The sequence below is a fragment of the Zootermopsis nevadensis genome, unplaced genomic scaffold (genome assembly GCF_977971745.1).
Source record: "Zootermopsis nevadensis isolate Lab colony 2312 unplaced genomic scaffold, Znev_1.0 Znev_ptg000001l, whole genome shotgun sequence".
Classification (NCBI taxonomy): Eukaryota; Metazoa; Arthropoda; class Insecta; order Blattodea; family Termopsidae; genus Zootermopsis; species Zootermopsis nevadensis.
Genome location: NW_028259133.1, coordinates 1,881,153 through 1,896,905, shown reverse-complemented (window position 1 = coordinate 1,896,905; position 15,753 = coordinate 1,881,153). Strand labels below are relative to the sequence as shown.

Below are 15,753 nucleotides of genomic sequence, written 5' to 3'. Positions count from 1 at the left end.
AACCATCAAACCGTACTCATAACCCCCAAAATGTAAGGTGTTGCAGATATTGCTTTCTCCTATCCGTACCATGCGATTGTTAAACCGTGACATTAACTGTACTCGGTACCCCCTATAAAGTAAGGGGGTTACAAAAATTGCATTCTACTATACAGCAGGATGCGAAAATTTAACTAGGGTGTTAGCACCAATGCCCTCACTAGACGATCATTGGACATTATGCTCTCCTAGACAAGGATTGAGTAGGACAACTCCACGGTAATGGTGTGATGCTTTCATGACCGAACCAGTATTGACAGTCAGTAAAATTAAAATAGAACATCAAAATTTCCATAGACTGTAAACGTTCTTTAAAATCTAAGATATGCTTATAGATAATTATTCAAAACTCTCTATGCAGCTTTAAACTATTCAACATATTGCACTGACTTGCTACACAGAAATTAATAGACAAATAGCGATTAATACATACAGTGCCATCTGTTGACAGTTATTGCAAACAAATTTCTTAGTTTCCTTAATGTAGAATTTTTTTAGGGAAAGACGTTTTCAAAAAGGGGACACTTGTAGATATGTGATATTGTTTCAGTCATTCATAGAGATTTGTACTGTGACCTGATGCAAAGAAATAAAATAATACTAAAATAACAAGCTTGTTGCCTGAGAGTCTTTCATTAAAATAATGCAGTTACTATATCTAGTTATTTAAGGCTTATTTCATATGGCTATTGAACGAGCTGAGTCTTTTAAGTTCTATAAAAGATTGGTAATATTTTGACCTGATGGGCTGCTATTAGTTTTTGAATACTCTTCTGCATGAAGTTATATAGTTACTGGAGCTACAAAAATGTTGGCATTGCTTTGCAGGTGTATAGAGATTAGAGCCTTCAGTACACTTGATATTCTAAAATTTATGTTCCTTTATTTTGACTTTGGCAGCATGTTTCTGCATAACTGTACCATCCTCAGGCTAACCTTTGCATGTTATGCCAACTAAAATTCAGTCAAAATAAAAATTAATGGAATAGTTAAAAGTAACATAAGTTTAAAATTAAGTCAAATTGGATTATTGTTGCATCCATTACATGGATTTTCTACAATCTTATGAAATATGCTGAGGTTGCATGCTAGTGTGGGTTAAGTTCCCTTTAGCTTATGTATATTTCATATGGAATGCTGATTGAATCAAAAAAGGGATGGATGAGGTGAGCAGAATCATAATGTTGAGTTGTTGAAGAAAATATGAACTGGAATTATAATTTCCATTCTTTGCCACCTCTCTCAGTTATAATAAACATTAAGCACTTAAGCGAACAATATATATTTTCTGTACTCCTGTCAGTTGTCCTAAAATTCTGATCCAACATCTGGTGATTCTAGTAAAATTACAACAAAGGTTCAGAGTGCTAGTTGTTCCAAACCATGCAGGGTAGAAATTGGTATAATATTAAAAAAGTAAAACAAAAAGTCTACTAGGATGATTCAGTTCAGTTTTATTTTAAAGCTTCACATATACTATATACAAGGCATCTGTTTCCTTATTTGTTGATAACTACAATGATTTGGAAGTTGAAAATACTTAAATAACATATTTCTTCTGTACCGTCCATATTCACAACAGATGAAAGAACAACTGAAGTGTACTCAGGGAAGACAGAACTGAAAAATGGAAGTCACTTTGAAACTTAATTCTATTTATTCATCACAATGAGACTTTCTGAGGTTTGTTGTGATTGTTGCTAGATCATCTACTTACGATATAAAATAATAATATGGAGTGTGGAGGTGCCTGTCACATGTGTAAGGGTAGCGTCCAGTGCAGTATACTGCTACACATGGACAGTCAAGGTTAAGTGCTTAGATCTCATGTTTCTTATTTGAGACAGGTGCAGTCATAGTCTGAAAATTCATGAAATCCACAGCTGGCTTTCTTGTAAATTTGATTTATCAGTAGCCTTTTAAGAACATAATACAATGAAATATACAAAATTTAATAAATGGGAAATAATGTTTGAAAATATGTACAAATGAGCTGTAATAATTGATGTTTAAAACAGTTTCCCCTTCATAATTTTATAATTTAAAATGACGCAAGATATTGAACAATCACAAAACTTCTAAAATTAAATAGCTGCCATAACAAAATTAAATGCAAGTAAAATTTTAACACCCCAATGCAGGAGAGATAATGACTCAGAAATATATTATGTAAGTGATTAAGAACCACTTGGCTTGGATGAGGTCCCCTGATACATTTCAGACAAAATTTGTTTTTCAAGTCATAACTATTGTTGTTGTTATTATTATATTGAGTAATTTTATGTAGTGTACTGACTTTAAAATTCTAACTACGAAATCACTAAGAAAATCATTTTTTTATGTTAATAAAACTATATGATTGTGTTTTGTAACTGGGTACATTTATAATGTTATGTAAATCTGTGAAATTAAAAAGCAGAAAACCATTCACATGTGACAACACACCACATTGCTTTTCTACAGTGGAATATATCCAGCTTATTATCTTCGCTCTAGTTACCATATCTGTATACACTGTGCCTGTGTGATACAAATATTGTAACTTCAAGAAAAAGAAAACAGATCATCAGAGCAAATAAACTCATAAATGGGTTCCCTTTATAACTACAAATGTATATGTCATATGAGCAATTATTTTTGTAACAATTTATAAACTAATATTTATATAATTTATAACCTAACACTTCAAACATAATTATTCAAATTCCAAAGTAATAAAATTAATGATGTAAAATATGCGCACCTTTTCCTGGTTAATAATTGTGAAACGTTCACTTTTCCTTTTAAAGATTGTCTCCAATGTCATATTTGGTCAGCATTCATTTCCATAATTTTGAATTTAAAAACGTTTTACACGTAAGTACTGTAGTTTGTTGTTTACCTGTCACTGGTAAGTCAGTGTTCTATGTTTCAGTGAATCATGTCAAAATATGAAGTACAATCAAGTAGAACATAGAATTTGAGGATTTCAATTATAAGAATACACTCTTGCATGTGTTTAAACCAAAGGCAGCACCTGCTAGTGTTTTGGATCTGGCTGATGTTCCAGATCCACTGTTTAAATGTTACAGCCACTGTGCAGAACCTCTGAAATCTCAAATACAATGACAGGTAACTACTCGGTATGATAGGGCGTGAAGACTGAGGTGGAGAGTAAGTGGTGGTGGCAGCGCAGGGAGAAAGGAAAGCAAAAATAAGTGTGTGCCTAGAGAAAATATCATTCTCTGGAGATAGGTTTGAAATGTTGGAACTAAACTATTAACAAAATGGACAAAATTATGTAATAAGGAACCTGAAGGTTTTCACTCTTCATCTAATATTGTCAAGATGATTAAATAATAGGATGTACTTACAAAATATCGATGCCTAAACAGAACAACGACAGTCGGATTTATTGGGTTTTTGGTCTTTGTCCATCATGCAAGGTTAAAATGTGCACGACGTTTCAAAAAACCGGATCCATTTTCATCTTCAGGTGTATGGGGCAAGGAGACCTTCTCTGTTGGGTCTGTTAGAAACAGCTAGTCTCAATCACTGGACAACCTGGTTCAGAAACACCTGAGGTCAGGTTCTGTTGATGAGAGACAATAAAAAGATATTTCAAGAAAAAATATAGAAAAGGTACAAAAGTCAAACACTAAAACCAAAATGGAGGAGGAAATAAAATATATCAAACCAAGTCCCCAAAACTCAATCCTCAAACAGCTCAGTTCAGAAACCAGTCGTATGCATATATGTCGATGGTTCCTTAATATTCAAGAAATTTCTAGATTAGATAAGGCGTTATTACCTGCTCAGAGAATATACTGGTAATACTAATGAGTATTTCTGAACTGTGTTCAGAAATCTGTGTGCTTCCTATTTATGGGATTGATTGAATATTCAACACCTTCTGAATGTTACAATTAACCTAATAACAGATGACTAAAACATTTTCGATCCACCTGTTTGTTACATCAGTCACAATCATACGCAACAGCAGTTTTAGCAGTCACTTGGGTTTTATGGGTCAGAAGCGTATTCAAAAATTGTCTTGTACCACATTTTGTTAGTGTGCTGTGTATAGCATATACATTTGTAGTAAATAATGTGGTAGTACTGTAATTGCTATCAAATCCCTTTGCTTGAAATGATTCATCTTTGTACACATATTATACCTAACATAAATAATATTTAAAATAAAAACATACTTATGCACATTGTGATAACACGGGGAAATTTCTTCCAGGCTATACGTTGAATCTGAGCAAGGTCCCTCAAAGACCGTAAATGAAACTTTTCTAATACTTAACATAAAACAGAGCATTTATGACTGCAGAAAGGATTTTATTTGTAGTCTGTTGAAGGTGGCAAGAATTTGAAGACTAAGCCAGTCAGATTTAAATACGTTCGCAGATCACAGCTGTAATGCTGTACTTTCATCAGTAGGCCTATGTTGATTACAAAATGTTTAGATTGTAGGAAAACACATGTCATCCAAAATAACTTGCTTAAATCCAGGATAACAACTGATGACATCATGGAGCATTTACCTTCTGTTCACTTCCTTCCTTATACAAAAAAATATTTTGTTAATTTAATTGTACTGAAGTGTTTTTCCTACAGATTCAGTTTGATGTATTATTGCCCACCTTCCAATAATTAATATGAATAACAAGCAATAGAGCATCTCATTTTATGAGAAACTGCATGTAATGTGTGGTGGGTATTGACAGAAAAACCATGATGACACATTAACACAATAAATATTTCAGATTTTACATTCTAAATGATCTACTCACCACAGGTTACTTGTTCAACAGCTGATATGCAAACAGTTATATTAATAATCTGAGCAAACCTTCCATAACCAGTGAAAATTGGAAACTTGATGGCTTGATCTTCTTTACATTTCCTACTTTCATTAGAGCGAAGACAATGAGCACAATTTTTGTAATAAAAGAATTTGAACACAATATAAGCAAGACTGTTCATATGCCTCTTGTCGAACAAAGTGCATAAGCAGAAGATCTGTGATGGATATCCTTCATGGAGCTCAATAATATTTCTAGTTTTTCTGACTACCTAAGATATTCCAGTTATGTTAACAGAAAATGAAACCAAGTTTATGTTTATTTGAAACATGAGTTTTGTTGATGATGATATCAATGCATGGTGTTGTTGAATGATATTGTAATTGAATTACAAATTGACAAAATACCATAAGATTATGTGTACCATGTCACAGGTTCCTGCAACTAATGGAGGAACAGCACCATCCCTCAATTTGAAGCTCATTCAGTAAGTTTAAATATACTACTAGAAACCAATCGCTCATACATGACACAATGTTACTATGACAGATTAGTAAATGATATATGTACAAATGATGAATGGGTGTCTCCATGGTAACATGAGTTAATGGGATTTAACATTTGATATACTTTAGTAAAGCTGATGTAATGTATCTTACATTACTAAACCACAAAAATACATTCCGAGATTGAGCTATTTTAACCACTTCACACAGGCTCATAGGCCATCTTACATATTGCCTTGTCCAATCATGTTAAAGTTGGCACCATACCCAGCTGCCAGTAATTAACAAATATATCTTCTGGTCCATCACCCACCGATGTTCACCACAGAAAGACATGTCCTAAATACCAGTTTCACAATTTATCACAATTACTCAAGACTTCAATAACATCAACAGCATATAACTTGTAATTCTAGTAACATATCTCATTGTAAACATACCCTTTTTAAAACAATATTTCTCCATTCCAGACAGCACCCTTTCATGTAGTTCACTGCTAGCTTCTCTCCTACATGTCTCATGTGAGGGTTGATCAGAATGCAAGTTTCACAGATAGCTATGGTCTGCGCTTAATTTTCAGTTTGCTTCCTGTGAAGATATAAAGCATCACGCATACACATCTCTTGGGCAGTTGTATTAAAGACTCAGCCTTTATGAAGCTTGTTGTCTGTGTGTCTTTCCTTTTGAAAACGGAGAATGGAAACTCGAGTACATCTCTTCTTTGCAAATCATGTAAATTTGCATGTTATTCTACAGTTACCATTTTATAAAGTGAATCATTTGGAACAAAACAGGCACCCGCTGTTGAATGCATCAGTGCACTGGATACTCAGGTGTGTTGAACTTATCTTCCAACCAACCCTCCTGCCCTCACCATCATATAGACACCTTTTGGGTCTGATGACACCAAATTTCATAACCAGAATAATGCAACAGTGCCCAATATTGACCTGAAATATCATAATTTAAATATAACAAGACTAAGGAAGACACTTTCTGGTAGACTGTTGCCATGCTCACAGTATGATAACAAACTACAATGGTGTACTAATTGAGCAGTGCTTTCAAAGAAGTGACTGCCTAAACTTCGCTCAGTTTACATGGCAATTCAGGTGCCAAGAATCAACATTCACATCTATGGTTTATACTCCATTCCAGATCAGTCTTAGGCACTGTAATCCTAGCAACTGAAAATCCTGAAGTGATGTCATTACTAAAAATAATTAAGCTAAACATAATCTTTTTCCACGATTTTATCCTATTATTGTCACTAACATACTGCATCATGTCGGAGAGGTGCTCATTCTTCAACTCACACATTCATAACCATTCTGGAGACGTTCTGGCACGTGGTGTTCCTACTGCTTCCTGGAATTCAGACAGAAATACACAAAATGTGTTCTAAAGAGTTATAGTTCTGCTGACTGAATTCAAGCCCCTTAAAGTTGTTGCACTGCTTGGCTCCTCAGTGCCGTATACCAGAAACTCGGTTCACAGCAACTCTTAGAGCCACAGCACCATGAAACTACTGTTGCGCAAAACCTTACGTCTCTAAGACTGTGCTGTTCGTGAAGCCAGGACAACAGTTTTGTCGTCTGTACATAAATAATCTGAACATGTACAGCCTCCTCAGAAGCAGAATATTACCACTTTTAGTGTTGTCCTAAAGAACACTAACTTAAACTGCATGGGAAACGATGACAAAGGCTATGCCACTGTAACACTTGAGTTGTCTGTTGTTGCCCGGATGGCACTCGGTGTATGCGCAGTTGGAAGGGCTGAGCTGTTTTTGAGAATGCCTACGTGAGCATTTTAAACATGAATCTGTCCAGTCTTATTTATTCATTTTATGACAGTAGCTGTGAGATGATCACTTGTAATATCGTGGTTTTGCAGTTAATTCCACAGCTGTTTGCATATTGGTGTGTTATGATGATAATGAAGATCGTCATTAGAAAACCAATGAAATTCCAAACAACACATGCAAATAAAGTTACTCCTGTTTTTAAGCACTCACAATAATTTCACAAAATGATGTGTGGTGGCAAAGTTCGAAACATTCTCAAGACCTCGGCACTAGAGTAACCGATTCTAATGTTGCCTTACCCATTCTGCTGCAGAAAGTATTTCTAACCTCTGGATATACAAAATAATACAAAACATGACTTCTAAGAAATCTTTATTTACTTAATTTGATATGGAAATGACTGTTGACATAACAAAATAGTAGCCTTTAAAGGGAAAATCGTAAGACTGTGCTAGTAAACAAATACATAAATTTAAATATTTAGGAAATATATAATAAATACAAATGCTGTGAAAGATTTGGAAATTAAAAGATAACAAACATACATATAAGTGAACTGATTCGTAGACATTTTGGTAAAATAATATCCATACATGCATGTATACATATTTTAATTATACAAAATATTAGTGGACATGGGATTACTGAGATAAAAGAAGATTAAATGCAACAGCATAAGAATAGCTACACATACGATTCCACAACAAAATAAATACTGAAGTATTTCAGAAACTTAATGTTGGTAATATAGTTAAAGAGAGTACAGCATATAGGAAGAGATGGACAGAGTGAGTCAAGACATGTGACTGAGAATAACACAAAATTATAATCCTGCAAACTTAAAGAGTAAGAGGAAGACCTAAGGGGAGACTGGAAGAAGGTTTTGAGGTCATTACAGAGATTAAGCAATGAAGATGACCTTGTTTATAAACTGACTCTGGAGAAAACTGTACAGACAACATGGAATAATTAAAAAGCCTGTCTCCTTCAAATGACAGACTGCAGAATTCCAAAGGGCCAGTAGTGGCAACAAAGAAATACTTCATGCATTTTCAATATTTAGTTCATAAATCTGTTGAGTGTAGTACCTTAAATGCTTGTTGCCTAGTTACCTATGTTTCAAGCCTAGCAATTCTTCATGGCTGCTGGGTGCTAGTCGAGGAGGACGACGAAGTCTCATGCGCGCTGGTGGATCCTTCTGTCTTTCTCACAACAGGAAACTCGTACACTAAACAACGCTCACGATCTCTAGTGGCCGTGGTTTCGGAACAAGAGGATGTTGAGGAGGATTTGCCCTTGCGAGGAAGAGTGGTTGCTTCACCTAGGCCTACCATGTCTCTTGGTTTCCACACTGGCGACCCTACAACCAGAGAAAGTCAACCAGTTAGTGTTTCGTGTATTTACATTTCAGTTTATTTGTTCATGGATAATTTTGAATACCGTCCTTCCCTTCACCATTTTACAGCACAACATACAATGACATCAATAAAACAAACACATAACATATCTTTTGATGTGTTTGGAATGTATGAAAACCAACAGACATAGACATAAAGCTTTTTTGCAAATTCAGTGGGTAAGAGATGCAAGCAAAAGGATTGGAACAGATAAGTCCTGGTGCAGTGGATCACCATGCAAACACTACATCACACCACCAAGGCTTCAAAATCACAATGACCTTCTGACGAGCCCTTCGGTTAAAGCGGAGTGTCGTTACATTAGTGTTTAGGCCTGTTCATGTAGTGCTTAGGGAGGGGAAACCCAAGCAGTGCGTTTATCCTACTTTTTGTTTTTAAATGATGAGATTGTACATAACAGTAACCATTTTATTTGAAAATTCTTATGTTTACATTGTGCCAACACACTTCAACTTATCTAAACTCTCTCATTCTACTTACATTTCCGCATTTGCGTCACTACAAATTTATCTTCACTACAGTTCTTTTAAATATTATTCTCTATACATGAACAGGTTAGAAGCTAATGAGTTTTAGACGAAATTATTGAATCAACAGGAAATATATTTTGGATTTTACTTGTCACTGCTTGGCAGCTTAGGCTAATCACCTGACAGTCATCTAACCACTGTTTCTCTTCCTTGGAACTACTTGCTATACATTACCTCAAACTTTCATCATATAAATCAACATAATATTATGTACATATATTGGATGTAACTATCATATATAACACAAACAAATATAAACACAAACTAAAAAATAAGGTGACAAACTTATTACTGATGATAATTAATATAATGGTACATTATAAGCACAGAGCTGCATGGCAGTCACAAAATACAAAGTTGATGCATCAGTAAATTTTAATAAACAGGTCATGGTCTTTACAGAGTTATTATTTATACTTAATTAAATATACAGCAGCTGAAAGTAGGATATTATTTTTATTAAGAACTTCTAAAACCATCCTTTTCACTCTTTGCATTACTCAAAGTACATACAGTTATAAATCTCACCTGTCCAATGTGAAAGTATTTGGTAATTTGAATATTTTCTTCTGACACAGTCCATTATATGAATACCGATAATAAATTTGATGAAAACCACCATATCTTCTGGTTAAATAGATGAGTACCTGCTACGTGAGATCTATCAGATAACGTCACTCACTGCCATTTTAGTTTCATGTCATTATTAGTATAATTTTTGCCATTTATCTCGCTCCGAGTTTTGCGCGCATAAACACAAGCCTTTCTTAAACAATTTCATCTGCATAAATTCAGAAGTTGATAACAGACTGACAAACAAGAAGATACAGACTTCAATAACCCACTTTCAGAATGAAATTAAAATCACAGAAATCTTTATGAACAATACCCAGTACATTAAGCCGCTGGAGTCTCATGTAAAGGCCTACTGCTTAGCCTCACAGGAACAGAGAATTAGTGCAAGGGAAAGCAACCTCTGATCCTGGTGCAGCTACATCTAAATTAAGAATCATATAAAACACATGGAAAGACAGATACGAGTCTGCGGAGTCAGTTGAATTACTGACTAGGAAACGAGTAGCATTCCCAGATACAAAACTAATCTATCACTATGAATTTGTCCATCATATACATGTTACACCAAGATTTCTATAAACAGCAACATTCGACCACGACAATGTCCTCACAGACTCGAGGCTAGATACTTAAAATATTGCTGGATGCATAGCAATTTTCCATTAAAATAAAAGTGACAGCATAGAAATTATTTTTGATTTTCAGTCCAGTTCACAGTCAATTGTGACGCCTAACAAATCCACACACAGTACCACAATGCCAACATTAAAATACAATGTAAAATACTGAAATGTGTGAGATGCCGAAGACTCATAATGCAAAAGAAGAAACTATTATACATGGGAAGAGAGAAAAATCATGTGGACAGAATGGGTGAAGAAAGGAAATACAAATCTACGCAATCAACAGCAATGTCAAGGCCAAGAACATGCTGAAAAGATCTTTTGGTCAGAACAGCCAATGGAAGTTTCGTAAGATTTGAGGTTTTCACAGCGGTGAGTATGAAGATTTCTGTCTTCTGGGTTGTTGCGCTGTGTAGTCTGGTCGATGTTTACCAACGTTTCAGAGGTCATACTGCCTCCGTCATCAGGGCGATGATGGAGGCAGTATGACCTCTGAAACGTTGGTTAACATCGACCAGACTACACAGTGCAACAACCCAGAAGACAGAAATCTTCAATGGAAGTTGCGTACCTAGCTGTCTGTAACAAGGGATATATGTTCAATAAATTAAGTCAAGGCCAATGCAAAATATGTGTAGGCCTACTCTGTTGGAGTACACTTTTCCACTCTCATCTGCGACCAATCAATCTGACTTGGGTACTAATGTGCTAATAAGAGATAAAAAACAGATGATGCACATAAAATAAAATGTCTAAGGAAGAAGGAAGGACAAAATGATACAAATATGATTTCACTGGAAGCTGTAAAAGCACTGACTTGTCCAGAAAGGTACTCGCATCACAAGCCCAAGAGATACTCTCCATGCTTCGTATAAAAAGTGGAACAGATTCTATACAACTGAACCAGCTCAACTCATGACATGGAAACTTTTTTGAGGAGCTGACAGCTGTTCAACTGGTCAAGAAATTGTTCACTTTTTATTAAAATCCTGACAGTTCATTATTGCATCCAAAAACATTCCATTACACCCAGTTCAATCCATCTAGTCATACACCCTCTTCGAGATCAATTTTAGTAGTATCCTCCCATCTACATCTAGATATCACAAGTAGTCTCTTCCCTTTGAGTTTTTCAACTTTGTGTCTGCACTTCTCATCTCCCCCATGCATACTACATGTTCCATCCTTCGATTTGACAATCATAAAAATAAATGGTGAATCAGTGGCATCAAACACTGATACGAAGGGCTACAATATGATGGTTGAAACAGTGGATAGTTAAATGAAATCAATAGATAAGAATGGTGCAATCTCCAATGGCAATCATAGCACATGCAAATTTTTCGTTGAACAGCTGATCATGAAATCCGTCTGCTACAGAAGCTAAGGGCACTGCAATATTAAAAGATGCTGCCACTGTACCCTATCCTTAGTCAGTTAAATTCAGTTCATTCGACTGTTTTAATATTATCCTTCTGTCTACACCAAGTGGTCTCTTCCCTAGATATTTTCCTACAAAAAGTTCACAGGCATTTGTAATTCACCCATGTGTGCCACATGTATCGCCCAGTTCTTGCTTCTCAGTTTCATCTCGTTACAAAAAATGTGAAGCTTTCTGTTACGGAATTTACTCTTTTTCTCCGTTACTTCATTCTCTCAGGCCCAAACAGTCACTTCAGCAATTTGTTCTCAAATACCCTCAATCTGTGGGTACATTCATTCCTCAGTCACACCCATACAAAACAACAGGTAAAATTACAGTTAATATATTTTAATCTTCAGGATTTTAGAGAGAAGACTGAAACATAATTGATTCACTGAATGGCAGCGTGCATTTTCTGAACACAGTCTGCTCCTAACTTCATCAAATTATTTAAATCTGTACTGCTGTTCTTAAGTTTAGCATTTACTGACAGTCATGAACAATTTAAATAACTACTGTATAGTGTTCACAAGTAAGAAAAAACACTGGTTAGCCACACTTAAACTGCGTATTTGGTGTTCTTTTGTACAATCAGCCTCCTCGGAAAAAAAAAAAGACTCTTACTTGAGATTAACCCATTACCATTATGTATTCTGAATTAAATTATAGTTTAACATTTGCACAATTCTAAACACATATTGTCCTATATGAGATATGAGGTTCTCACGGTGGTGAAGATACTGATGTTGGTTTTTTCGGCTGTAATATCATGTGGACTTGAAAGCAGATGTCATCAAAACGTTTCATCTGCCTACAGGTCCACGTGGTGTTACAACCCAAAGAATAAACATTGACATATACTGTCCCACTCTTCATTTTCTTGACAAGTATCTGTACAGATATTAACCTTTCCTCTGAAGATGTTCCTAATATTATATATTAATGACAGATCTGGCCTACAAGCACAGAAAAATTCTCATTCTGTATCTCTCTTGCTCTTTCAGAATAGAAACTCTATTCATTTCATTTAAGTACATAAATCATGCTTTTCAGTTCCTTTCTTCAAACATATTAAACATTGGTGTTCAGTCTCTGATGAAGCAGTGTGCCAATAACTGGTCTGCTGCACATTATACAACCTCAAAAATATCATTTTATTATTAGGAGCAGAAAACAGCATACAAAGTCACAGACCACTGAAAACTACTTTATATTAATAAATATATTAAGACACGCTAACCTCGATACATTATTATGTTTATGATCTACGTAAAATTTTCGACAGTCCCCAATTTTTCAGCTGTGATTCATTTTAAAAATTCACCGTAGTGAACTTGGTGTTATACTCAACGAAAGGACTCACACACAGAACATAACCTATCCAAGCTTTGTTTCTTAATACGTATTAATTGAAAGGATAAGTCACAAATACCTGTGTAATGTACATGGCATGTTCTTAATTTACAATCAAATTGTTAAAATTGTCAAATGTAACCAAAAAGCTTGAAGTGTTGAAAAATTGTCATTTTACTACATACAAAATTCACTTTCATATAAAATTTGTAGAACATTTTCTATCTGCCTCTAGTCTTACATTACTTGCCCAGAAACTTCTACGCTATCAGGAATAAAACTTTTAATTTGCAGTGCTGCCATGTTCCTTTCCACTGACCCTGAACCCCCTTTTACGATTTACCTCATCCTAGTAATGTTTTTAATATTTGATGGCTATCATCTTTACACTGCTGGAAGAACTGAAACAAGAATTAATTCTTCATACTGACAAATTAACTGAAAGAACAGGAAGAAGAATGGATGGACAGACATAACCATCCTACAAGACTTTCTATTTTCAAGACTTGAGACAAAACACAATTACAGAAAGAAAGTATTCATTGAAAAAGGCAAGATATTGATTAAGGCTGGCATGTGTTAACCTGCAACTTCAGAAGATCTTACAGTTATGCCAGCCCTATGGCCAAGGGACCTAAAATACTCTAAAACCAGTGCTGCTCACTACAAAATGCGTATTTATTTGCAGGATTGGTTCTGCAACACGATTTAAAACTCAAGGGTATTCCACATGAAATTCCGAGATAAGAACCTAACTTCCCTGACTCTTCTCTTTATTTTCCTTACTCTCTTATCTGCGACAAACCAATAACTTCATTCTAAGGGCAGATTAACTAAACCAACAAGACCATTTGGTAGTTCCATCAGCCCTGGTCAGGTTCAGTTTCCCAGACTGGTCTGGACCAACATGGCATGTTCACTGCTATTACGACAGTGGAAGGCCAATGCTAGTTTGCCTGATCAGGAGAATTTCAAACAACAAACATTAATGGCATTATACAGGACAATAAAATTTGCAACATACATCCACATACAATGATCCAAGTAAGACGACAAGGGGTTTAAGACGAGGTTGGAAGGGCAGGTGGGCAGAGGATCTTATTTCATAAGTCTAGGCCCGTTAAATTTTAGTGTTGTAAAACAAGACAGACCAAGAAACCACGATTCCAATTAATCACTTGGGTAAAAGACCCTAAAATAAAATCTTGCAGGGGACTGTACTAAACTAGCTGGCCAACCCTATAAGAGAAAATGTGTTATGTTGCAGACTGACAGAAGTACAGGACAACTAATTTTGAGGCATAAACACAATCTTCGTATGTTACATACTCAAAGCATACGCTGAATCAAGTCCAGTTCATGAATCCGCAGTTTCCCTCTGCAACCTTTCTGTAACATTTATGAAATATAATTTTGTTTCCTTAACACAATTATATCACAGTAGATATGATTTGGAAAACACTGTTTTGGAAGAATTGGTCTCTAATAGTGAGACAGCCAGCCTGCCACCTGAAGCAATGTTTGCAGTGAAGGCACATTGCATTCAGGTCATTTGATTTATACAACATATGGAAATTAGAAATGCATTTGATTTTCCTCAGTTTATAGCATGTGCACAAGAAAAGTAACATATTTGTCCCTATTAATTTCAAGTACTACATAAGTTTTAAAAAAATATATCCATTCTGTCAATAGTCTTGCGATGGAAATTGTTACAATTTTATTCTTTAAGGAACAGATTTCCCTTTTTGTGTATTCAAAAGCCACAGTTTACAAAGTGTTGTTATTATTTTTTAAATATCATGGGCAGTGCTGCATTAGCCCTAGGTAGTTACAAATTAAACCTGCAAAAATATTTGTTACTAGAAGTGACTCTCTTATATGTGTCAGTAACACAGGAATAATTACTCAATTTCTTTCAGAAAATTAAACATATTTGTAAATTTATAATTATCTGTTCATTAACTGTAATGTGCAAAACTCTGCAGCCACCACAAACTCTCACATTAATGTGAATCACCAATTAATGAACAGAATTATGGCTGACAGAGTTAACTTTCACTTTAAAGTTGACTCGATACCACGGCGGCGAGCTTGTATTCTTCCCTAGATAGTTATAGTGGAGGATGCAGAAAAGTCTGTACCGGGTTCTGATGAAAGATCTTTGGGAAGTCACTTGCATCCTACAAGGCTTTATGTATTTCTTTGAATGTGCTTCACTGTATTGAAACAAGAACAGACCATGATGCTATGCATCACTGTTACATTTATATGGAGCAGTTTCTTTACGTCATGAAGATACCATTTCTTATACGCATTTTCAATAGTAAAGGTATACGACCATATTGCCTAATTCTTTCCTGACACATCAGCAAACTCAACGCGTGGCCTGTACTTGATGGCAGAAAGGAAGCAATTCAAGTAGTCAACTGTCAAAGGTAACTGGTGCAGTGGTCGTTTGTCCAGAAGGACTGGAAGTCATTTTGTTATGGGTTACACACAAAGTTGCTGTCTGTAATATGCACAATTCCATGACCTCAGTTGAAGAAGCATAAGATTCCAAGATTACTTCACTGAATATAAATACAACTGATAGAGCAACCTGAAGCTTCAACATTATTGCCAGTGGGCATGACCCCAATTCCATCAACCTCCCGTCCTCATAACCTGTTTCTATTGAGATTC

General features: G+C 35.3%; 1 protein-coding gene, 1 long non-coding RNA gene and 1 other non-coding gene across 17 annotated transcripts in view; 1 reads left to right on the top strand and 2 right to left on the bottom strand.

Annotated features, from left to right (window-relative positions):
• Window positions 1–15,753, top strand: part of LOC147875153 (uncharacterized) — a 63,807-nt gene that overhangs the window by 14,137 nt on the left and 33,917 nt on the right. The gene's annotated exons all lie outside the window — the stretch shown is intronic.
• On the bottom strand, window positions 127–242 carry LOC147875154 (U4atac minor spliceosomal RNA). Its single transcript, XR_015534991.1, has one exon. It is a non-coding gene; the product is annotated as a U4atac minor spliceosomal RNA (small nuclear RNA).
• Window positions 1,471–15,753, bottom strand: part of sif (guanine nucleotide exchange factor still life) — a 101,814-nt gene continuing 87,531 nt past the window's right edge. For 13 of the 15 annotated variants that reach the window (XM_087346792.1, XM_087346746.1, XM_087346798.1 and 10 more), the window contains one exon: window positions 7,501–8,505. In XM_087346792.1, the coding sequence (XP_087202918.1) occupies window positions 8,282–8,505 (224 nt within the window). In that variant the 3' untranslated portion in view covers window positions 7,501–8,281. Of the gene's footprint in view, window positions 6,707–7,500; window positions 8,506–15,753 lie in introns of those variants that run through there. The other 2 variants (XM_087346791.1, XM_087346779.1) reach the window with 2 other exon arrangements.